Genomic DNA, 22977 nt, shown 5'->3' with positions numbered 1-22977 from the left:
AGTGAATATATTTTTTCCCTGGTGGAATGACCTTGGAAGCTGAACTGCTTGAAGAAATAGAGCATTGTTGCTCCCAAGCCGCAAGACTTTTTCAAGATCAGGAAATGTGCTTCAGGGATTCTCTCCATTTCTTCTGGCGGAAGCAAGCAGATTGAAGGCGTCGTGAGGAGGAAAAATCAGTGATGCTGATAATAGCAATGGAATAATTACAAGGTTGTTGTCTTATTTGACAAACACAAACCTACCTGACGCACCAAGAACCTCCTGAGATCCCTATAGCCGTAGCGTCGGGGCTTAGGTGCTGAAAATACACAGTAGATATTGAGAGTGAAAGTTCAAAGATTCTCCACGTTTTGACTGAGGTAGTTTTATAATAGAATTCTCTGACACTTTTAGCAAGAGATGAGGAGATATTCAAACATCTCATCTTTTTTTTTAAAAAAAGGTTATAAATGCCAACGGCCAATGTTGCAATTATTTACAGATAAGACCAATATTTACAGAAAATTAAAATGCAGAACCATTCTATAAATCTAGATTCAAATTAATGTGACAAGCTACCTCGAGTGGAATATTCTGTTGCAATGAACAAGTAGCAAGTTATTCTAGTTGTCAGAACCAGTCCTCCTCTCCTTCATACCAGAGGGATTCAAATATATACACGCAGCAATAAGGTCCATAAAAGGGATCTCCAGGTCTTCTAGACCCAGACTAATTAGTCAGGAAACAGTGATACCGATTTGTTATCCGGAGCAAGAACAAAACCATCTGAGCCTTTTCCTCTGGATTGTTAATTTTTGTTTTGAACTTTTATTTGTTGCGGTGGAGTACCAGAGCTAGTTGAGCTTTCTTCTTTCCTAATTCTTACAGGTTCTGATAAGAGATACTCCAAGTCAGCCGGAAGTAAGGAATTCAAAATTTCCGGTGCGGTTTGGAAACAACCGCTTTCAAAAAGGGGGATGTTGCTTGAAGTCATGACGTAGTTCATTGGATCTAGAGGCGGGATCGCACTGTGATTGTTTCAGTTATCAAAAATAAAATAAAAATAACAACAGTCAGGTTAGCAAAGTTTTGGTGATGTAGGTTCAAATTGTGGTGTTGAACTGAAGCAAATGACGAACGTTAATTCCATTAACTCCCTCAAAATGATATCATTGCAAAAATGATCCAGATCTAAATCATTTGAGGAGTATCCGAATGGGTTTTCAATGTCTTGGGCAATCTTCATGAACCCTAAGAATGCAAATGCAATCAAGGCTGTGGCAGGTACAACAATCTTCTTGAAGGCCCCAACTAATTGAAATGGCAGGAAAGTAAGATAGCCGTAGATGATCGTCTAAATGTGTGATTTTTTTTTTCATCAGAAATTGAATCTTTAAGCCTCAATTTTACCCTTCTACTCTTGCCTCTTACTTTAGCTAAGTGTAAATGATTCTTACATTCAGATGTACCAGATAACCAAACGGTATAGGGGTCTAAAGAAACAAATATAATCAGAAGGAGGTTTAATTTTAGCTTTATAGTTTGTGGGTGTTATTTTTATCTTATCGTTCAAAACGGAAGTTCAAAAATGCTCAACTGTGAGGACTCTTTCGACGTTTGTGAGCGCATCTGAAAGACCAACTAAAGTAGCGTTGAATGTGTTGGTAGTGGGAACACTATGTGAAGTTGACCAAAGTACAATATTACATAAGTATTTTGTCCGGCATACCCAAGTCAAAGGGAGATGCTAGCTTCACAAATCACTCACTCAATAACCTTTCGAGCTTGCAGAGTGCTTAAATAAATTGACATGTGCCACAAAATTTCCAATGGTATATTTTCCCCAGGGCAATAGCGTCGGTCAGAAGCTTGTCTGACTCCGCAAGCGTTCTTGGAACCCTAAATGTACAAAAAAACAAAAGCATGAGTTAGATATAGGTAGTAAGACTATCACTGAGATTTGTTCCTTCATCCGCTAAACAGAACTCGTATTATGAGTTGGGAAGATTCAATTGGCCTTGAAAAATAATGGAAGGAATAAAATCAAAATACCTTGATCAAAGACTTGAACACCCTAAGAAATGGAAAACGATCAATTAATGTCTTTCGAGGAGGGTTATATCCAGGCAACAATTTCATAGGCGGGTTCATGGGATCAGCCGGTTGAACTGTGGGACCTTGGAAGAGACTTGATGGTCTTGGAACCCCATCTTCACTCAGAATAGAATAGGCCTTCTCCACTTCTACAACGAAAGATGAGTCTTGCGATCGGAATTTTCCTGGTAGCTGGGGAACTCCGGATAATGATTTTGGTCCAACCTGATTGTATTTTGGAAGTATACAAAGGAGGTCTTTGAGGAAAAGCAGTTTGAGAGATTCAAAATTACATCAACATTTTTTTAAAAATTTCCAAAAAAGCTCTAATTCAGGAGTTAAGACACACGATATAAGTCCTCGTAGTAGATTCCATACTCTGTTCGAACAGAAGAGATCAATTCAATCAGCTTGAAGCCAGCCATCATAGCATGAATCAAAATGGACCAAAAGAAAGTATGACTCTTACCTCCTCTCAGATAGTGCTTCAGACTGACGGAAAAAGCTTGGACCAAGTTGATCATGGTCTTCTTCTCCGTCATAGCACGAAGTTTCTGCATACCCAAACGGATGGTTCAGTTCGAGCGACATCAGGAGCTTTTCAATAAAAAAGAAAATGTCTTTATATATTAATTACCTCGTCTTCAGTAGCGGGTTCTTTAGTCGTATGGGGAGTGAGTTCGTTGGGCACATGCAACCATATCAAACGGGACAATGTTCGAGAATGGTGGATCACAGTTCCCCAAGCCTTCCTAAAATGACGAAAGACAAACATTATATTAATGATTTCAGCTCTAGAATATATTGTGCTATTTTTCTTTTTCTTCTTCTGCCTACCTTGCTTCATTGTATTGGGCGTAAGCACTACTCGTTCGATAAGATATCGCAAAACCAATGACGGTACCTAAAAAAAGGATTTATGCACTTAGTTTCCCATGTTTTTGACTGAGGTAACAGGGGCAAAAGCAAATTTGTTACCCAAGACTGTCAGGATTGTAGAGCTCTGTTGAGAGAATGTGGTCAGCACCGTGAGCCAAATATCAACTCCCAAGGTGCCCAAATCGACTTAGACAATTCAACTGGACAATCATCTGCGTACCAATTGAAGAGACTTGGCCGGACGGTTGTAAAGTGCAATAATCCCAGCTTCCAATAAGAAGAAACAGACGGCAGGCCAAGTTTTCCAGAAAGTTGACGACCGGATGAACTTGGTAATAGGTGGGTCTCTGAACGGATCATGTAAGGACTGGCTGGTTTTGATTTTCGAGGACCTGCCAACGATAGTGCCAGCTGGATTTCTAACGTGGTTCATCGAATTACTCTTTGCTTGTTTTGTGTGAGGTTAGAAGAACAAGTCAAGATGATGTTTTTCGTTATTTTCGTTTAGCAAATGCAAAGGCAGAAACGGGAATACTCTTCAGTTCATGAGCACACAATCCGTAGGATTCATCCAAGCCTCTTCCTTCCGAGCTCTGTGACTTGGTAGTCGTGGGTAACGCTCGAATTAATTCATGACTCCATGGGTTTGTACATATTTAGACAAGTTGCTTAGATTCCGATGTCCAGCAACTGTCGTTATCTACGATTTGACCAATGAAAACCGGAAACTCATTGGATTTTCATTTAGCGCAATCAGTCGTGAAGCTACTAAAATCAGCCTGCACAACAGGCCGATATGATGATCTATTGTAGGCTCTCTTATGAAGACTTAGTCCGGCTCTGGGTCGAAGAGATTCAGAGATGTCCTGATAATTGGTATTTCTAAGTTCTGGAATCTAATGCAGGAAGCTTCTTTGATTCCCTGGCCAGGTGCTGATGTGGCTAAATATGCGCGGACTCAGCTTGGTAGCGATCACAAGAGAGCTTTTAGGAACGCCTTGTCCATGATGTTTAGCTGGAGCCTTTTGACCTGAGACTAGAGTCTGCGACAAAGATTGTTCATATCCTCTCGCAGGAAGTACTGTCCCATTCCTCAGATCACACCTCTCGTCGAGAAAGAGAATTGTACAACTGATCCCCCTCGGATTCCTCTGGTGGTCGATCAACTCATCGAGAGAGAGGCAGCTCAAGCTATCAAGACAGTCACCGGCACAGTCATCGGGAAAGTAGTCGGGACAGTCCTCGGGGCAGTCATCGAGACAGCAACCAAGACCGGAATAGCCATCGGGACAGTGACCGGGATAGCCATCAGGACAGCCATCGGGAAGACCATCAGGAATCAAGGCACCACCAAATGAGGTATTGATTGAAGAGCCCACCTCACCCGATCATGTTGCTTCCTCGATAATAATAATAATAATAAGACGCGAATGAGGAACAATTGTGATTAAATTTATATACATATATCCTTCTTGTGATGAATAGACTGAGATAGATACAGTAACAACAAAGTGTGGCTTGTTTACTTGGAGGATGGAGGTCTAGTGGGGGTTAGACTGCCTTGGTGCCCCGGTGACTCATTCTTTGGGCTGATTGAGACATTGTCGCCAATAGCAGGAGGCGGTGAACGAAGTAGAGAGGTAATAAGCATGGAGAAGAAGTGGAAAGCAAGATCAGACACTGAAGGCTCACACACGATTGAATGTGAATAAGCAAGCATACGTGGGGGGGTGGTTGAGAGATTTAAGGTTAGCGCTAGCGGCGACGAAGGCCTCTTGGCATTCGGCCAAGAATCCGTTGGGAGGGGTGTCGAGCGGGCGGGGCTGATCAAGAGCTGGCAGCTGCTGGTGAGCATCGAGCACCCGGCGGGCGAGGGCAGCGGACTGGCCGAGCCAATCGGCGGCGTTCAGACGCAGCCGGTCGCTACCGCCGTCCGCCGCTCCCGCGTCCGTCACCGAATGGGCGAACAGCAGCTGGCCGATGTTGTTCATCACCGTCGCCGCTTGACACCGCTCTTCGTCCGTCGGACCCTGCTTGTTCCATTTCTTTCCACTGTCTTGTTGTGGTGGAAGTAATAGGTTCAAGGTTTGCAGATATAGAGGTAAGGCAAAACTGCAAGGAGAACAAGGAACAAAACTGTCAATGCTCGCGCTTTTTTTTTCTTTCTTGAATGTTAATGTAATCTTGATGTTTGACAAAAAAAAAAAAAAAGAAGACTCACTCGGTCTGACCTCGTTGGGCGTAGAACTTGCCAAGGGCTTCAAAGCAGCTAGCAAACTGGAGTCTTGCGACCCACGAGGGCAAAGACTCGAAGAGTTCTTGGTACTGATCGGAGACAGGCAACATTTGCTGACGCTCATCAGAATCGAGAGCAAAGTTGTTATTTTCGTTCCGGATCTTGAGGATTTCTTCGACGCTGAAGACGAGACATTCCTCGATCTTTATCTCGACCGACTCGGCGGGTTTTCCAGGGGGGGTGGGGCTGTGATGGATGAGCAGCTGGCCTAGTTTCTGGGCGATCTCGATTGTCCTGAGTCGTTCATGGACAGACAATCCGGGCAGAGCGAGCCGCAAGTCATCGAAGACGAGCTGGTAGACCTCGATTGCCCGGTCCGTCCTGGCTGTTTGTTCCAAGGAAGCCGCCCACCTGATCGCAACCGCCGAGCTCTTGAGCCAGTCAAGCTCTCCAGACCGGACGAGCTGCTTTGATTGCTCGTAGGCCTGTCTGAAAAGGATGTCCGATTTCCGGTGGTCTGATCGGTGCTCGGCTATCAGCGCCTGTCTCAGTAGCCGCTGGATTTCGTCCGGGTAGGCTGGTTGTGTGTTTGCTCGGTAGATGAGATAGGCCGTCAGTGGGATCCCGAGTATCAGTCCTGCGCCGGCGGCTGTTCTCTTCGAGTTGGGGCCAGTCGAGTAGGCGTGGTTGAGCCGGGGTGGTTTCCTCCTGGTGAGTCCCACGAGCAAAGTCCTCCTGAACAGTTGGTTCATCGTCGAATGTGATGGGTTTCTTCGAGCAGACCAGCCTGAACTGCGAGCTTAACTAAGCCTCTCCGAGGAGGGGGACTTGTGCTAAGTTCGCCTGAACTACCCCAGGAAAGGAAACTACTCGAAAATCCAGTACATGCACTTAAATATGGGTCGATGTAATTTTACAACTCATTTTTTGCGAGTCATATGGGTTGTAAAATATATGGGTTGTAAAGTTATACATATACCATGAATTATGTAATTTTACAACTCATCATTGTAAAATGTGAGTTGCAAAGTGAAGGTGCGCAAAAGTAAGGTTGTAAAAACGTAAATTAGCGGTCTGAAGACCAATTTTGCAAAACATATTTCACAAACCATATGCGTTGCAAGATAGAAGGGTTGCAAATTTCCATTTGCAACCCTGTTATGTGGAAATTTGCAACTCTTTATTTTACAACTCATCATAGATTGTAATATGAAGGCCGTAAAATAACATCAAGGCTAACAGAAATACAATTTTGCAAACGTTTTTTCACAAACCATCCAAAAAAGAAAATTGCACAACTATATTTTCCTGTTTGATCGCCTCGTAGGTCTTTTGCTTTTGGAGGTAGCTGGGATCGCCGGCGCTGGTGGGCAGGGAGGTTTGAGCTTTATCCAAATTCGAGTTTGAGAGGACTGCTGCTCGATTTTGTTCTGAACTGTCTCATTGCCAACAAAAGACTTGTCTTCAACGGTCTCACCGGTCTGATTGGCCATGAAAGAATCATTGGCAATGAAAGATTCATTCGCCGCAAAAGATTTGTCTTCGAAGGTCTGATTGGCGATGAACGATTCGTCTGGGTCTAGAATCTTGGCGACGTCCGATTCGACATCACTCTCCTCCGATTCTCTTATTGTTGCCATCTTGTTTTTCCTTCTGGCCCTCTTTTTTGGTTTTGATTCTTCAGGTGAAGCAGAATGTTCGGCCGGTGTTTCAGAGTGGACTGTTTGAGATTGAGAGTTGTTTGGCGCTGGTCCCTCGTGTGCAATCAACGTCAAAGAATGAGATATGTTCAAAATCGCCTTCATTTCTCTGAAGGGGACATCTCCAACTGCGTGGGGATTGTCATCCACAATCTTCTGGATGGATTTGTTAACGTATTCTTCCTCGGAAGGCGTCCACGCACGCGAATACAAGAGCCAGCTGGTGAACTGTTCTGCGCCGGCGATTGAACTTGGCACTCGATTGATTTGTTGAGCATAGCCGTCATTCTCCACATCATTATGCATCCAAACCGCTGTTAAACTCCCCTTTTCTGCCGAGATATTTGCGCTCCGAAGGATCTTACACCAGTAGTGACTGCCATTCCAATATCCTCGAGAGATGAGGGTGTATGTTGCCCCGCCAACATTCAGCTTGAAGGGCCAGTTGGTGGTCGCCATGAAACTGTCTCGTCGAGGGATATCATCGACATCGCTGACCTCAAGGTGGAAGTTGATGTGAAGAGGGGGACCGTTCTTGTCAAAGGTAAGCTTTGAACGATCGATGATGGAGTGAGCCGATTGCTGCGATACTCCAGGGTTGTGGCAAATCTCGATGGAATTGTCCCTCTCGTTTTTGGCTTTTTTTCTTCGGCTTCTTTGGCTTATGTTTGGGTTTAGATGAAGGTTCAACTTCATTGCAGGCCTTGCACACAAGACCAGGATGACCAATCAAACCCGTTGATTGCCATTTTTCGACGAGCTGGGCGACATCAGAGTAGGGAATCCTGTTGGAGTCAAACATCTGAGGCTTCATGGCGACAACGTGGAAGCTTCGATTGGCACAAGTTGGATGGAGCTGCAGTGTATCAGGCTTCAGTTCGCAGGTAAATGTTCGATGTTCGTGGAGATGGAAGAGTTTCTTGTATTCTGGGCTCTGGTGGAGTTTGGGATCCAAGGCGACCTCGAGAAAGTAGTCGGCCGAGCAGAAAGCGCCAGGGATGAAGCTTGCTGGATATTTTGCATTCAAAACCTCAAACATGTGGTTTTGGCCACGCGTGATAGTTGATCTGATAGAGGTGCCGCCGTTTAATTTGCCGCTGGATTGACATGAGAAGTGATGGGCCAAATGGGTGAAGATATCCTTCCCCTTTCCGCTGATCCCACAAAGCCACAACGGGTTGAACAGCGCGTACATAGATTCCAAGCCGGCAGCAAGCCAGCATTGGTTTATCTTCTTCGACTCGCCGCTTGCTCGATACAAGGGATAGGCCGCCCAGAGGTTTCTGTTGTGATTTCTCGAATTTGGAGGCCGTCCTCCTTGTGATTTCTTTTTCTTATGTCCATCAACCAGGTCGTCAGTGGTATCCGGCGGTCTTCCATCATTGACATACTTGGAACGCTTGCGCTTCTTGCCCAAGCCCAAGGTTTGACCTATGTTCTTCCCGGTGTTCGCTCCATAACTGATTGGGATTCCTTTCATCACCGTGTTCCAGTCGCGTTCCAGCATGTCGACGAAGGTGAACAAGTCAATCATCCCTACCATAAGGCATTGCCGTCCATTGCTTGGGATTTCAAACAAATGGGGTAAGTGAAATGAGCATTTTAGAAAATTTGCAACCCATATTTTACAACCCATGCTTACCTGAGCCGATAGTACGTTCGATGCATGCTTTCCTGGGCATTGGTGGTATCAGGAAGGCCATCGGGTGTGTCCTCAAGTCGCGGAGCTCGAGAAGGGAACAAGAGCGCCTCGATATCCGATACCGTCCACCAATCAAGCCATTTGCGGACCTTGGGGTAACGACACCGTATGTAGTCAACCTTTTGTTCGTGGGTTTGGCCATCCGGTTTGGCACGCTCCAGGAGGTCCATGCATGCCTTTCGGAAGGGTTCCTGTGGAAAAAATGACCATTGTTTGTTAGTATTATGAGTTGCAAATTTGACATATATGATTTTACAAGTCATAAAGGTTTGTAAAACTTTGTAAAATAATTTTACAAGTCATTTATGCTGATGGCTTACCTCCTGATCCACAGTTATAAGGGCTCGATTACGTTTGATGCGAGTGACCGATTGTCTGTAATGCTCCCGGCAACCCTTCAACATCGCCCTTACTTCCTTGCGAGTGCCTTGACGAAAGACTTTGATGTAAGCCGATACGAATCCTTTGACTTGAGCCAATGAGAAGTCAACGACCTCGCGGACCAGCTGGTCCCTCTCGGCCGGGGTGATTGAAGGCTTCAGAAATTGCCGGAAGAGAGTAGCGAAGTGGATCTGATAATATTCTTCACTGAGCCCTCGCATCCAGGTCAATTGAACAGGGATCCAACGTTGAAGATCTTCGCAAAACATTGAAGTCGTCAGCAGGTATCCCGTCTCAAAGTATCGGTAAGTGACGTCGGATATTAGACCGCCGCTGTACACCTGATTGTTCCTATCACGAGCGAGTAAGCGATCAGCCATCCATCTCGTCTGGAAGGTGAAATGCTCGGCGTTCGGCATGAACAAGCACGAAATAATCCACATCCCCCGACTGTTTGTTGCGCAACAAGACTTGTGAGCTGTAAATTTCAAATGAGTTGTAAAATTCAAAGAAAGGTTGTAAAACAATTAACTTACCCGGCCCATCCAAACATGTCCAAGATGAATTTGTCGCCGACGCCAGCGCCGAGTTTGTCTGGCGCTAATCCCAACTCAGCTAAGATGGTTCGGCGATAATAGGCAAGTCAATCTTTATTCTGGTAAGATGGGTGGATTGAAGCCACACTTTCGAAGCCGGATTGAGCATCAGTAGGCTTTCCCATCTACATAAAGGGTGAAAAAGATAAGGAAAATCAAAGAGATTAGTTCACTTCGGAAGGAATGAGCAGGGAGAAAGCTTACCTTAAGCTTGAGTGCGCCAGCTTTAGGATTATTCTTGATCTCCTCTTTCAGTTCTTTCTTCGCAAGCGGGTCCGGCTTCTTAGCTTCGGGCCAAGGATGAGGGTGTTTACCCTTGTGCCTGAGGAGCCCCCATCCTGATGGGAGATGGTGGTCAAAACGGATGGCCACGGAGTCGGGACACGTCTAATGGTAAACAGTGCCTTTGCACTTGTTTGCTAGACCGCGGCATTTGATGAGGCTGATGAAGCGCAAAAATAAGAGTTGTAAAAATTAGTAAAAGGGTTGTAAATTTGACGGTTGTAAAATGTGAGTTGCAAAAATATGAGTTGCAAAATAATTTTGCAACTCATCCGACCTTACTTACCCTTTTTCAAGCTTTTCTCAACCTCCTTTTCCAGTAGGGGGAGAACCGGCCCACTCGCAGGACGGATTGTCGCAGACCAGAGCACCAAGACAGAAATACCGAGTGATTTTCCACGTCTTGTTGCTGCGATAGCTGACCGAGCTCGTCTTCGCAAATCCGACTGATCCAAAATTTGTGATGTCATCTTCAGGTAAGCGCACAAATGTTGTCCGTCCGTTGGGGTAGATTGGATAGCCTTGCTTGTCAAGCGTACATCCGTGATCAATGTACGTCTCGTAATGGTCGCCCAATTCGGGGAGAAACCATTCTTTTTCTTTTGACCGTCTTCCTTGCTGATGATCGGCATCGTCATCGTCCATTTCCTCAACATCAGCATCGGCTGGTTCATCATTGAAATCAGCCTGATCGTCATCAAAATCGGCCTGGCCGTCATCACAATCCGCCTGATCCGAATCCACCTCGTATTCGCTTTCATCTTCAAAGCCCTCGTCATCCGCATCGTCAGGAGAGGTCAATTCAGAACTTGGGTGCTCGGCCTTTGGGGAGGGACTGTGCGTCTTGTGTTGCTTGGTTGGTTTGTTTTTCTTGCTTGGCAAATTTGGTTTGGAGGGCTTCGAGGGTTTTGAAACGGGCTGCTGGGGCTTTGGCGGCATTTTTTCTGAGTTTGAGACGGGGGCTTCAGCTGAAACGGAGGAAGAGGAATCGGACGAATCGGACGAATCAACTAGGAAACCAGAGATGGGACTAAGATCTGGGATTATCGAGTTGATTTCAGGTCGTGGGATGATGGAGGAGTTGGAGTCGATTCCAATGATCGAGTCAATTCCGAAAGGTGGGAGAATTGGGTTAAACCTGTCAGGCGTCGAAGGGTCAGAGGAAAACGGACTAGACTCCGGATTGAACAGCGGCGGATCCATTGTTGCAAGAGTTTTTGGCGTCAGAGTCGTCGTCGTTGTCTTCGTCAATGGCGGTTGGACAGAGTGTGGGAGGGAAGGAAGACTGATCGATCCAGCCGGGAGGTCTTGCTGATGTCATTTTTGTTCTTTTGTTTGGTTGTTGAGCTTGTTGGTGCATGCAGGATCACACAAACGATGTGTTGCAATTCAGTTCCAGATGGGTTGTAAAATTGTATCTCACGGCCCAAAAATGCTTATTTGCATAGCTTATTTCACAACACATATGGATTGCAAATAAATGGCGTGTGAAATTCAATTTTGACAGCTCGTTATGCAGTTTCACAACCTTGATTTCACAACACATAATGGATTGCAAATAAATGGTTTGTGAAATTTGATTTTGACAGCTCGTTATGCAGTTTCACAACCTTGACATGTGAGACTTGCAAAACATAGTTCGTGAATCTACTCTATGCACATGCCAGGCACAAAATTACAAACCATGTTTTGCACACTATCTATTTACAATCCTCGAAACTAGGAGCATGAGTTGTAAAATTATATTACAACCCTAGGTAAGTAGAATTTTACAACCGATCCAATTTACAACCCATATGGGTTGTAAAAAATGGTTTGCAAAATTAACTTACCCCCTTAAATATACAAAGCTGGACAAGGTCATCATTCCAATAGATAAACAGAGTTCATTTTTTATTTTTAAAAAAATACAACAACAAAAATTATATCAAGATCAAAAGCAATGATTAAAATCCCAGCTCAACACAATCTCCTTCGGACAGCCGTTGGCACGGAACTCAAGACTAGGGATAGGAGGATTGTCAGGATCTGACTGGTGAGGGAGATCCTGGCGATGATGAATGGAAGAAGACAAGAGTTGGCTACAACTACTACTACTACTGTTGTTATCAAGATTATTGGTCTCAATCAGGGATGAGAAGCCGCCAGGGGGGCGATCGAGTCTGGCCGAGCTTTCGGCAAACTGCTGATGGCTTGTTGTCGACCTGTTCATCCGTGTTCGGATTCCACTCTGGCCGGAGTAGCAGCTCGGCTGGGAGGTTCCACGGAGCGGGCGGTCGAAGGCGCCGCTCCTGAAGAACGTACGCTTCTTGCGCTCGCTACCCCCGGCGGCCGTACCGTTGGGCCGATCCTTGGAGCCCTGGCCATCGGCCCGGTCGGCTGGCTCGACCGGCTTGGGCGACACTTTCCGTGGTGGCGGGGGTGGCTTTAGTCGGGAAGGACGGCCGACGCGATTCGGTTGGTGGACTGGTGGGGGCGGCGGCGCAGGTGCTGGCTCAGGCTGGGCACTCTCGTTCGCATTGGCTTGATTGCCTGACATCCCCGGGCCATGGCCTGGCGGTCCATCATCAGAATCAGAATCGTCCGTGTCGTGAGTAGTCTTAGTTTCCGGATAACATGATAACGGTCGGCGCTGAGTACTAGGTGCAAACGGTAGATCCCTTAAACTATCGACAACCTTCGACCTGGAATCAATCAGTCTTTAGTCTAGCGAGGCTCTCGGGATATCTTGATCTTTCCTTTCTCTTGCTTGGTTGTGGTGTAGGGTCTACACCCGGCGAGACAAGCTTACAAGATTCCATTCAGGTAATCCAGCGAATTATGATTATCCATGTTGTTAGAGGGTACCTCCAGTTTGAAATTCGGGCCAAAGTATTCCATGTATTCGTTATAAGGTAGGTCGGCGAGCGAGAGTTCCTCGTGTGGGCCCAGACAGACCGATGTTTCGAAGGCCCACGTCCTCGCGACATTCCGAATTGTGTAGCCTCCACCACCGAGCACGACCAAGGGCACATTGAATGACTTGACGTGCCGCACGCAATCCGCATGTCCTAAGTCAAAGCCATTCGCAATAACTAGTTAGTCCGTCGGCCATCCTGAAATACCGATTCGACGCGCTCACCGTTCATCGACAGATTAAAACTTCCCAGCTTATCCTCCGCTAGCGAGTCGGCGCCACATTGCAAAACGATGGCGCCAGGTTGATACCAGCTCATGATATGATTGATGACCTGATGATGAGATTGGAGCGAGGGGTTAATGGACAGGGGGAGAAGGGACATGGCGATGAGTGGGTGTATAGATCTCACAGGCCTGAAGATACTCCGATAGGTATCATCATCAATCCCCGTCTTGAGGGGCACATTGACCGCATAGCCTTTACCTTTGCCTATCCCGCGATCACCAACATGGCCAGTTCCGGGGAAGAAGTCGCCAAACTTGTGGAAGGAGCATGTCATCACCCGATCGGTGGTGTAGAAGGCCTCCTCGACGCCATCGCCATGATGGATGTCGATGTCGATATACAAGACCCTGGAGTGAAACCTATTTGACGATGGGGAGTTGACATGCCGGAAGAGCTTGCGAGCCGGATTAGGTGAGGTTTGGGAAGCCGATTGGAAGGTGAGAGGCAAGAAAGAAAGAAAGAAATGTTTACCTGAGTAGCTCGAGGATGGCCAAGACGATATCATTCACATAACAAAACCCGCTAGCTTCTCGTTTCTTGGCGTGATGGAGACCTCCTGACCAATTGATGGCAATATCGGCCTGTCCTGAGTTTATCCTTTTTGCAGCGGCTGTTTAGAGAAAAAAGAAATGACGTGAACAAGACTATCGGTTTCACAGGAAGCTTTCACCACGAACCTATCGAACCGCCAGCAGAGATTGAACAAAACTCGAATAAACCCTCGAATCCAGGACAATCGTCACCCACGAGGACTAATGAGATTGATGGGTTCAGCTTTTTTGTTGCTGTGTTTGTTTGATGATGGCCAGTAGGGATAGTTCCAAGGGGTTTGATGGTTTACCTACATCGGTTGTCGCCGCTCTTGTCTCGTCCAGATACGAGTGTCTCTGGGTCTTCTTGATTGACTTGCGCAATGTGGCATATATATTCATCCGTGTGGAACTTGGTCATCTCTTCTCGTGTTGCCCGTTTTGCGGTCTTGGAATAGTCATTGGTCGTATTGGTGGATCGATGGTGGCATAGAAGGAGTCAACGCTTGGCCTTGAGCCGATTTTTGGCTGGTGAGTTTTCGGGATCTTACAAGCATGTCCATCTTCTTGTTCAATCCGGCGTTCAGGATCAAGTTGTGTGCCATCTTGATACGGTGTGGCTTCATCGGGTGGTGCGGCTTTGGTCAACAGGGCAGGGTTGATAAAAAATTTCATCGTCAACTTCAACGCCTTCCAGACCCGTGTCTCCGCTTGAAATATTTACTGACAGCATACGCATAAGCTCCAACGTCATCTGTCGGTTGGAAGCCCAAGTATGAGCCAGGATCATGCGGGGCTCAGTGATAGATATGGTGGAAAGACTGACCATCATAGTAATATGCTACCCGTGGCATGGTGGTGATCCGGTATGTTGGGTCTCTCCTTCGAGGTTGCAGTCCTCCGGGCTGCCTCACTGGGCTCTTCGCGCCATTTGAGTGCCCCGCGCACGAGCGCGCACGGTGCGCAGCCCGCATCATGTCCGGCAGGATCGGTCGGCGGCCGCGGTCGGCCCCGGCGGCGGCCTCTCCGTCTTGGGAAAGACATTCCGGCCATCCAACCCGGTTCGGGTGCCTGTCCTGGCATCCATACTGCCGCGTCCCCGTTTCAGCCCTTGCGCCCTTCTCCGCCCTTCTCCATCCATGGCTCAGCTGAGCCCAGCTATCATCCAATGGGGTGCATCTGCGCGACTCTCCGATAGTCTGAAACCGTTTCAGGTTTGCTAAATTCTTGATGCAGCCCCTTGATCATGCTTCAGGAAGCACGTCTTGATCTCGCCTCGTCTGGCTCTCTGCTCACAAGCACCTGGTTGTTTGCTTGCAATTCGAGGGCTTGCAGCGCGAGTTCATGTCTTGAACCAGCACACACTCCCCCATCTACTACAACCCCAAGGCCATCGCCATATTCCTCTCAGAAATGTCAGCCCTTTCGGCGAATCGGTGTTGGTTTTGGCTCCTTCTTATCATACTCTTCCGCCCGACCAATGCCTGGATAACAGCCGGGCATCGTCCTCTGCGCAAGCGAACAATCGTCGACCTTTCCACTGCCAGGCCTCCCAGTTCATCCCCTCTAGCCAGCACAAACCTACTCAAGACCTATCCGACGAATATCAAACCAAACCTTCTCCCAGACTCCGTGGCTACCTCATCTCCAGTAACCATCCCCCAAGACACCCTCCACCTCACTCTCAATGGGCCTTCAGATGGTTCCCTGGTTGGTTCAAGATCTTCTTGGCTTCCTGAAGAGTCCAAGGTTGAAAAGCAGCGGGACCCGATAATCGACCGCCTACCCTCGATTCAGGAGTTGCTTACCAAATGGGATCCGGCAAGGAAGTCGACTTCCAATGCTGAGCCGACAATTCCCCAAGGAAGTGCCGCCGACGAGCACATCCGGGGCCAGGTGGCCAAATTAGTCGACCAGTTCGAGCAACTGATCAAGGACCACCAACCGACTGCACACCCCGCTCAGGGTCCCAATCCCACGTATGAATCTACCGAGCGGTCTGTCAGGCTCGGCAGTGAGCTGTTGTCTCCAATCAAAAGACTGCGCTACCTATTCAAGAAGTTTCTGGCCACAAGCATGCCTCAGTTGGCTACCAATCAGCCCGCCGTACCTGGGAAGGCAGACCCACTAGCCACCGTCCAGCTACTCGGGAACGTCCAGGTCCCTCGACCGACTGTTCCCCGCAATAATCTGCGACTCGCCATAGGGCGTCAAATTCCAACAAAACTCCATCAAACAGGTAACTTTTCTCTTTATTCAAGCCCTGGTCAAGTATCTCATTGAGAAGACCCTTCTTTCAATCTCGCCCATGGGATTCTGATGCTGATGAACACCAACTTGATCGACATTTCACTTCGTGTTAGAGTCTACAAGCGCTCCAGCCATAGCCGACAAAGTTATTGTGCCTTCGTATTCGAAGACGACGAATTCGTTGATGCTTGGGCCAACCATTACGGCCGGTAGAGACATTCTGTCGGCACCCCGACCGCCACAGCTCGAGCGCACACGAGCCTCGGTCATGATGATCTCGAAGATCTTTAGCAAGAAGCCGTTGAGTGTCACCGTGCTGTCAACCGATCAGAGCCTCTCACACAAAGAAGTGCAAACTTTGATTTATCACTTCTTGGATCCTGAGCTCCATACAAGAATTACGGCTTTTTGTAACGCGTTATTCAGGAGATTTGAGGGTGACTCTCAGAAGAGTAGCGAAGCCTTGCAGGAAGATCAAACCCTCGCATTGGACCTGCCTTCAGCTCGAAAATTGGTTTCGATTGAAAGCACGGAGCAACCGGACGAGGCGGTCTTCTCAATGTTAAATCTTCCGCTCCTAGTCTCTTCTCCTGCGCTCGACCACGTAAGCTGCCTTTCTCTCCGTTTAAACAAGATTAAATGGCTGATTCCCCTCACATGTTTTGGTCACAGGGGGGCTTTGTCTCTAAAAACTTACATTCAGCGGAAGGAGCAGCCGCTTCGGCCGAGGGCAGATCCCTCTACCAGATGAATAACATCAAGGCCCTCTTTGCAACCTTATATAGTGCCGCAGGCGTCCAAATCCAGTTCCTCCAAGTTTTACTCGAGCGAGGGGCAAGCATTTCCTCCGGTAAAGTCCTACTTCTGTGCATTCGTTCCGGTAGCCTTGCCTGCAGAAAGCTTACTGTTGCCGTTTTTTTTTTTTTTTTTTTTTTTGCGGATTCCAGAACTACCAATGTCCCATGCGTTTGATGAGGTAAGAAAGTTCACGATTGTGAAGATCATTAAACCGTGGTCAGCTTCAAGTCAGAAAACCGTCGGGCATATCATTTCTCAAATCCGATCCTTGATTAAGCCTATGTTCCGGTTAGAAGCCCCAGAGCAGCGAACCGGTGGACTACATGTGGAGGCGTTGACTGTGCCCGTAGCCAAGCTTGACCAGCTTGTGCCTCAGCCTTACCAAGAGATTCCGCTTCGCGGTACCTCATACCGGAAGATGTCACTTGATGGGGATCGGGCAGTCGAGCAGCCGAAGATTGCCATCGCTGCGCCACAACAGCCTCGCCATTCAGAGAGCTCTCACCTCTCGAGGCTCATGAGTCAAAAAGCCGCGAGACAAAACCCGATACAAACGACCCACTCCCTTCAAGAAAACACTCCCACCCATAGCAGGCCGATCTCGCTTCAGGTCCTCTTAGATCCTAAGACCGACACCAATATATTCACCCTCTATCGCGCGTTATTCAAGTCATCAAGACAGTTTGTACAAGGAACCGAGACTCGCCCGCTACATTCGGTTCACCAGCTTGATTTTCATTCTAGTCCAAGAGACCAGCTTCTTGCGGAGAGCTCCTTGCGCACGGTCTCATCCGCTGGCACTCATCAAGTAAGTTTCTCTTCTTGCGAAAATCCTTAAGTTTTTTATCTTCAAGAATTAGTTTACTCAGTCGGCCAACACATTTTTTTTACCAGGTTCGGGATCAGAATGTTGGAACCGGCAAATTGATCGGACAACCTACCGGCCATTCGGACCCGGTGTTTCAAGTGATCGGTGCAAAGACCTTGTTTGTCACTGTAAACAGGGTCGTTCATGAATACAAAAATTTCTTCAGCGGCATGGGTCGGCAAAGTTCGGAGCTGTACTCAGGTGAGCCTTTCGAAAAATGCTTACAAATTTACACTAGTAGGAGTGAAGCTTGCCTCTAGGATTCCTAAGTTTGATATGATTTCTACGAGTTTACAGGATCTGTGAATTCGATGTCTTTCATTCAGGATAAAAAGTTGACTCTTCTGAACATATGCCAAGCCTTTTCAAGCTCTACCCAGAAACCACTCGCGCTGATTGTCTCCCAGATCTGGTATATCGTGGACAGATTTCCAAGTACCGCCGCTCTGAGGACATTCACCAACAAACAACCACTGAGAACACTTGTGCAGGGCGAACGAGATGGTGTCTTTTCGCGCCTGACTCTAGATCTTCCCTACAAGCTGACTGGAAGGCGATCATCCAGCTCTAATCCGACAAAAAATCAGTTGCAACTAACAGACTCGGAGACCACACAATCTCGTCTCGTCACCCCACCGTCGTCTGATACCAGACTACCAGGAATTGGCGAGGGACTTGGAAATATCCAAGGCGTTCCAAAGCCTATCGAAGCCTCTTCCTCCAAAATCCCCGTGACTGAAAATGTGAAAAGTCCTATCCAATCGCTGCCGCCACCAACTACGACAAACAAGCTCTCGAATGGCAAGTCATCTGAATCATCTTTACGAAAGATATGCCGTAATGATGTCAATTTTTTGGATTTACAGTTCCACCGCCGCTGGATCAGGTTCCAGTTTCCGATCCGGTTGTGGCGATTCCTGGACCAAGTCTACTAAACGATGCTTCCAAACGGGTCAACAGAGGCAGCCAGCAGGAGGCTCTCTCCCAAACTACCGAGGACCCTACCCCTCGCATCCGCCAAAATCTTGGAAAGATCGACGACCTGCCAGAAAAACCTGGTAAGCTTAGTGTGCGTTTGCGGTGAAGATGGCTGCTCTGACTTTTCTATCTGAGTGTAGAAGCCAGAGATCCTAGAAGTCACGCCGAAGTTATCAAGCAGCTAAATCAGGTCCCCACAATTGACCCATCTCATCCGACTGATGACATCCACGGATCCGCTGCTACGGCCATAAATCCACCGATAGAAAAACCGAGAGAGCTCAGGAAAGGTACGCCATACGGGCACGGACTATGTTTTCAATCAAAATTATAAAAACTGACTGATATCCTTCCCCAAAACATTCACCATACAGATGACACACTAGATAGAAATCCTTCAGACAACGAGGCAAGTAAAAAAGACGACCACGACCATCTGGGCCCTCGTATGTCTTTCTATCCTGAATCAGGTCAACATCAAGTTGATTGACTAAAAAGATTTCTCCGCCTCTTGCATTTGATAAACATCTTGCATTTGATAAACACGCTTTTTTTCTCTTCAAGATTTAAAATTTGATCATGATGAACGCGATAGGCTTCTTCCGCCAGAACCAAGCCCGAGGAAGAAAGCCAGGAAGACAGGATTACTCAGGTGGTTGATTGAATTCAAAAATAAGCTCTTAAGGCCTCTGGCGCAGCTCAAGCGATTGTTAGTGATTTTATATTAACCACCACTACATATCTTGAGTATTCGCTATTATGTGCTCATCATTGTTCAACTCTCTCGATAATAAAAAATTAAGCATCACCTTCGAACATCTCATGCGGACCAGTAGGCCACATATTTAAGGTGGGCGTCCGCCAATATCCCTGCTTTGAATAGTTTGCATTATTTGGAGTCTTACAAAGGATGTTTGAATGTTGCCAAAATTCTAGGAAGTCACTGTTCAAACCAACACCAAAACAAACAAACAAAAACTTATTTCATGGACGCATTGCAATGATTTTTATTCTTCAGAAAAATGTCTCATTCTCATGTCAAAATGAATGATCCTACTTAAAATTGTCTTCTTACCATTCAGAAGTGATTAATTCTGTTCTCGAAACAAGATTCATGTTACAAGTTTGTTTTATCAAAACTGCTTGAACAAAATTGATTGATCAGCTTCTTCAAAATAACCCGGCATAAAACTCCAATTAAATCGTTTGTTTACATCTTTTGTGCAGTGCTTCTCAATACGGGCCACCTACGACACAGTACAGTAATCGTAATTCTCATGCATATCTAGCCGTTCAATGTCTCTGCAAACACGAAGCCTTTCGGTTTATTGGAGATCAGCTGAAAATCTGAGTACAAGCTCTATAAATTGCATATTTTGTTTTTCGAATGGGGTGTTCATTTAAATCTAAACAAGTAAGTTCAGGCTAGTTCATTTCCTAGATAGAATGTCATTCTATTTAATCTAGATCTTTGATGATGCTTGTATCGCAGTCATGGTGAGTAGATAATACATTTTCTCTAAACGAGGCCGCATTGTTCATTGAGATATTCTGGCCTGGTAGGACCAATGCTCCTCAGGATTTTCCGCGAGTTGTCGAAGCGGCTCGGATTCTTCCCAGTTTTCTCCAAAGTTGGTCAGTCCCGATGCCAAGGCCTTGGTCGCATACCGCCGAGCCCGCGCGGCGTGTCCAAAGGAATTGTAGGTAACAGAGGCAACAGTGTAACCGTCGGCAATATTGTTATCCAGTCTCTCCTGTGTTGCAACAACATGATTTTCCCTTGATTAGATTGGAGGCTCTAGGAAGCGTATGAGAGTAGTCACTTACGAGCATATATAACTCTAATAGCTCATCCGCCTCATCTAACATCACTTCGCTGGCAGGTTCGTTCCAGTCCACAAGCTTGCTGCTCAGTGCTTCGAGTCGAATGAGTCGACGATCGGATTCATTTGCTTGAGCATCATTCATACGACAATGAGCGCAGGTACTATGGTAGAAAATAATGACATAGCGTAGAAAAATAAGCCAATGCAAAGAAAGTACTCGTGATCAATAGTTACTTACCACTCGAACCCATAATGGGAAATGTCCTCCTGTCGTTTCTCCCGGATTTGGGCCATGTCGCGGTCTAGAAAAATCAGTAACAGGTCAGTGAGGCATCCTATCTAACTTAAGTAGGGATGATTTACTGACAAGATATCGTCATTTCTTCTCCAGGGTTGATGATGCGCAGAGCGTGCATGTGAATTTCCAAACTTTCACTGTCAACGTGGAAGGCTGTATTGGGTCGACAGTCATGATTCAATCGACTGTGGTACAGAGCAAAATCCAGATAATAGTTAGTTATCGATACTGGCTATTTCGAATGAATAGGGGAGGGGGGCAACACCGATGCAATACTTGTGGTATATAAATAATGACTTACGATGGGTTAATGAAAACAGCAAAGAAGGGGACGTCGCTATCTTTTCCGAGGTTGATCTCGAAAGAATTTAAGTCAATAGCACTCGAAATCCATTCCTCCTCAGAATCGCTGTCGCCATGAAGACGAGCGAAACGTCCTCGAGTTTCGAGTGGAAGAAGATCGACTGCAAGCTTGCGGATCTGGAGCCAATCAGGTCGGTCGTAAGTGGCCTCTTCGACGGAAACAAGCAGAGTTGCTCGACTGTTGATCACCAGCTCGCCGGATTCGAGACGTCTGGATGCCACGGCGCCCATACCACCTTTATGAGGCATCTCCACCACCGTGAATGCATCGTTTTTCTCCGGGTGGTTTGAAAGTTGGAGCTGGGTCTCAAGGCTTTCGGCAAGCGTCGACGCTTTCGCAACCACGGCCATTCCCGAGCCTTGATTAATTGTGGGATTGGTAAAGATGCAAAATGGTTCTTCGTCTTCCTCATTCTCCAAGTTAATCTCTTTACTCGGATCTGGGTGACACGAGTGCTGGAAAAATCCATGCGCGAAAGGGACACCTGGGCCCGCTGAGGCCACCTTGTCATACTTGTAGACAAGAGAAGTTGAGACGGAAGGTTGGACCACTGAGCTATGGATTTCTCCCGCACATGAATTCGGTAAGGTGATATTGGCTGAAGTTGGGGATCCGAAGTGGATTTGAGGGGGGGATAATAATAGCGCGTCATACGACAGGTCGGAAGATGCCAAGCCTTGGGCTACGACGCCGAAGCCGATCAAAACAGCTGATGCTAGCATGTTGGAAGATTTTCTACTGGTGTGGTTAGAAGAGGAGACCTTTCTCGGAGGCCGAATTTGAATAGTGAAGGCTTTGGGAGGTGGGTGCGAGGATTGTATGCCAAGGAGCTTGCGACCTGTCGCCGTTCTCTTATTTACAATATGCTATAAGTATATGGATAATGCGAAGCTGATTAGGATGAATATTGCGACCCGTCGCTATTTATAGAATGAAGGTGAGAGGTTGAGGAAGCTTGCCGGTGGAGGAAGGAGGGCAGGAGGGTCTTACGTGCTTTATGTGCTTCTCAGCTCAACGTTGCTTGCTCATAATTGACACGATAGAGGAACTACCATAGCAATGTACCAGAATCGTTAGCTGGAAATTGAATCACAAGACTCCTTGGCATGGAACACTGCAACACGTCTACCGCGGCATGTGCGACGCGTGCTAAGAATGGACCGGTAAATTTATAACTCGAAGCCCAACTTGGCGGTCCAGTCCGAGATTTCCCATCTTCAATGCTGGACAGTAGCAACTACATTCTCTTGAACCACATCAGTCTTGTTGTGAGTTAGCAAATGCTGGACGTGGCGGAATCGGTGCACCATGTAGTGCATCAATTCACACTGGAAGTCGCGACCGGTACTACGGCCTAAATCTCCATTTCTTGATGCAAAAATCGGAGAGTCGTGTCAGTTCACTTGGATTCAACAAGGCAGTTTGCTTGTCTATCAGTTGGTCCGCAGCTTTCAAATTTTGTACCGTGGGAAGCAAGAATCCTTATTGTGAAATATTGACTCTCAGCCATTTGTACCCGTCTACAGGATTGATGTGAGACCAAGATACAGAGAATTCAAATAGCTGTTTGCAAGTAGTACTTCTTCAGGTTCTTGGCAATGTGGTACACCATTGACTGGGTTGTGTAGCCCAGGATCACAATTGTCAACTTGTGTTGATTACTGTTGTGAGAACTTGATTGGGATGGGTGGCAGTTCTGCAAGGGGAAAGTAACAAATAAGATATTACAGTGTTAAGTAATGTGGTTTGAAGCAATGGTGAAACAGATACCAGTATCTTCAGATACTTGTATATTGTATCTGTTGAAAAATACAAAATTGTAAATACAAGTGTATTGTATCTGCCTGAAGATAAAATACCAAAGTATTGTCAACACTGGGTCGCTACGCTACGCTACGCTACGCTACGCTACGCTACGCTACGCTACGCTATTTCAGTGCTACATGTTAGCGTAGCGGCAAAAAGCGCCCATCTATTTTGCATAGCGTTAGCGCCGCTACGCTGCGCTAATTTTTAGCGGCGCTAACAG

General features: G+C 46.7%; 6 protein-coding genes across 6 annotated transcripts; 1 reads left to right on the top strand and 5 right to left on the bottom strand.

The window, feature by feature from the left end:
- Positions 1–790: 790 nt before the first annotated feature.
- PtA15_16A29 (uncharacterized protein) lies at positions 791–3388 on the bottom strand (the record flags this gene model as incomplete). Its single annotated transcript, XM_053163975.1, has 12 exons — positions 791–1010; positions 1122–1336; positions 1440–1475; positions 1580–1658; positions 1751–1881; positions 2035–2333; positions 2426–2455; positions 2546–2630; positions 2714–2828; positions 2914–2980; positions 3055–3079; positions 3176–3388. 12 exons carry the CDS (start codon positions 3386–3388, stop codon positions 791–793), a joined length of 1515 nt encoding a protein of 504 aa, XP_053027679.1.
- Positions 3389–4643: 1255 nt separating this feature from the next.
- On the bottom strand, positions 4644–5943 carry PtA15_16A28 (uncharacterized protein; the record flags this gene model as incomplete). The annotated part of the gene is made up of 2 exons (XM_053163965.1): positions 4644–5067; positions 5177–5943. The coding sequence occupies 2 exons, from the start codon at positions 5941–5943 to the stop codon at positions 4644–4646; spliced, it is 1191 nt and encodes a 396-aa protein (XP_053027678.1).
- A 546-nt stretch (positions 5944–6489) lies between these two features.
- Positions 6490–6831, bottom strand: PtA15_16A27 (uncharacterized protein; the record flags this gene model as incomplete). The annotated part of the gene is made up of 1 exon (XM_053163954.1): positions 6490–6831. The coding sequence occupies one exon, from the start codon at positions 6829–6831 to the stop codon at positions 6490–6492; it is 342 nt and encodes a 113-aa protein (XP_053027677.1).
- Positions 6832–11975: 5144 nt separating this feature from the next.
- PtA15_16A26 (uncharacterized protein) lies at positions 11976–14420 on the bottom strand (the record flags this gene model as incomplete). The annotated part of the gene is made up of 11 exons (XM_053163943.1): positions 11976–12082; positions 12157–12536; positions 12644–12902; positions 12974–13082; positions 13161–13395; positions 13508–13646; positions 13714–13788; positions 13882–14014; positions 14118–14204; positions 14295–14320; positions 14393–14420. 11 exons carry the CDS (start codon positions 14418–14420, stop codon positions 11976–11978), a joined length of 1578 nt encoding a protein of 525 aa, XP_053027676.1.
- A 559-nt stretch (positions 14421–14979) lies between these two features.
- On the top strand, positions 14980–18950 carry PtA15_16A25 (uncharacterized protein; the record flags this gene model as incomplete). Its single annotated transcript, XM_053163933.1, has 9 exons — positions 14980–15805; positions 15930–16420; positions 16489–16666; positions 16764–17422; positions 17509–17683; positions 17780–18283; positions 18349–18540; positions 18601–18750; positions 18835–18950. 9 exons carry the CDS (start codon positions 14980–14982, stop codon positions 18948–18950), a joined length of 3291 nt encoding a protein of 1096 aa, XP_053027675.1.
- Positions 18951–19998: 1048 nt separating this feature from the next.
- PtA15_16A24 (uncharacterized protein) lies at positions 19999–21670 on the bottom strand (the record flags this gene model as incomplete). The annotated part of the gene is made up of 5 exons (XM_053163922.1): positions 19999–20214; positions 20288–20447; positions 20525–20588; positions 20654–20769; positions 20886–21670. The coding sequence occupies 5 exons, from the start codon at positions 21668–21670 to the stop codon at positions 19999–20001; spliced, it is 1341 nt and encodes a 446-aa protein (XP_053027674.1).
- Positions 21671–22977: the final 1307 nt, after the last annotated feature.

This window comes from Puccinia triticina, chromosome 16A (assembly GCF_026914185.1).
Source record: "Puccinia triticina chromosome 16A, complete sequence".
Classification (NCBI taxonomy): domain Eukaryota; kingdom Fungi; phylum Basidiomycota; class Pucciniomycetes; order Pucciniales; family Pucciniaceae; genus Puccinia; species Puccinia triticina.
Note: the sequence above shows the minus strand (reverse complement) of the source record. Positions and strands in the feature narration are given on the sequence as shown.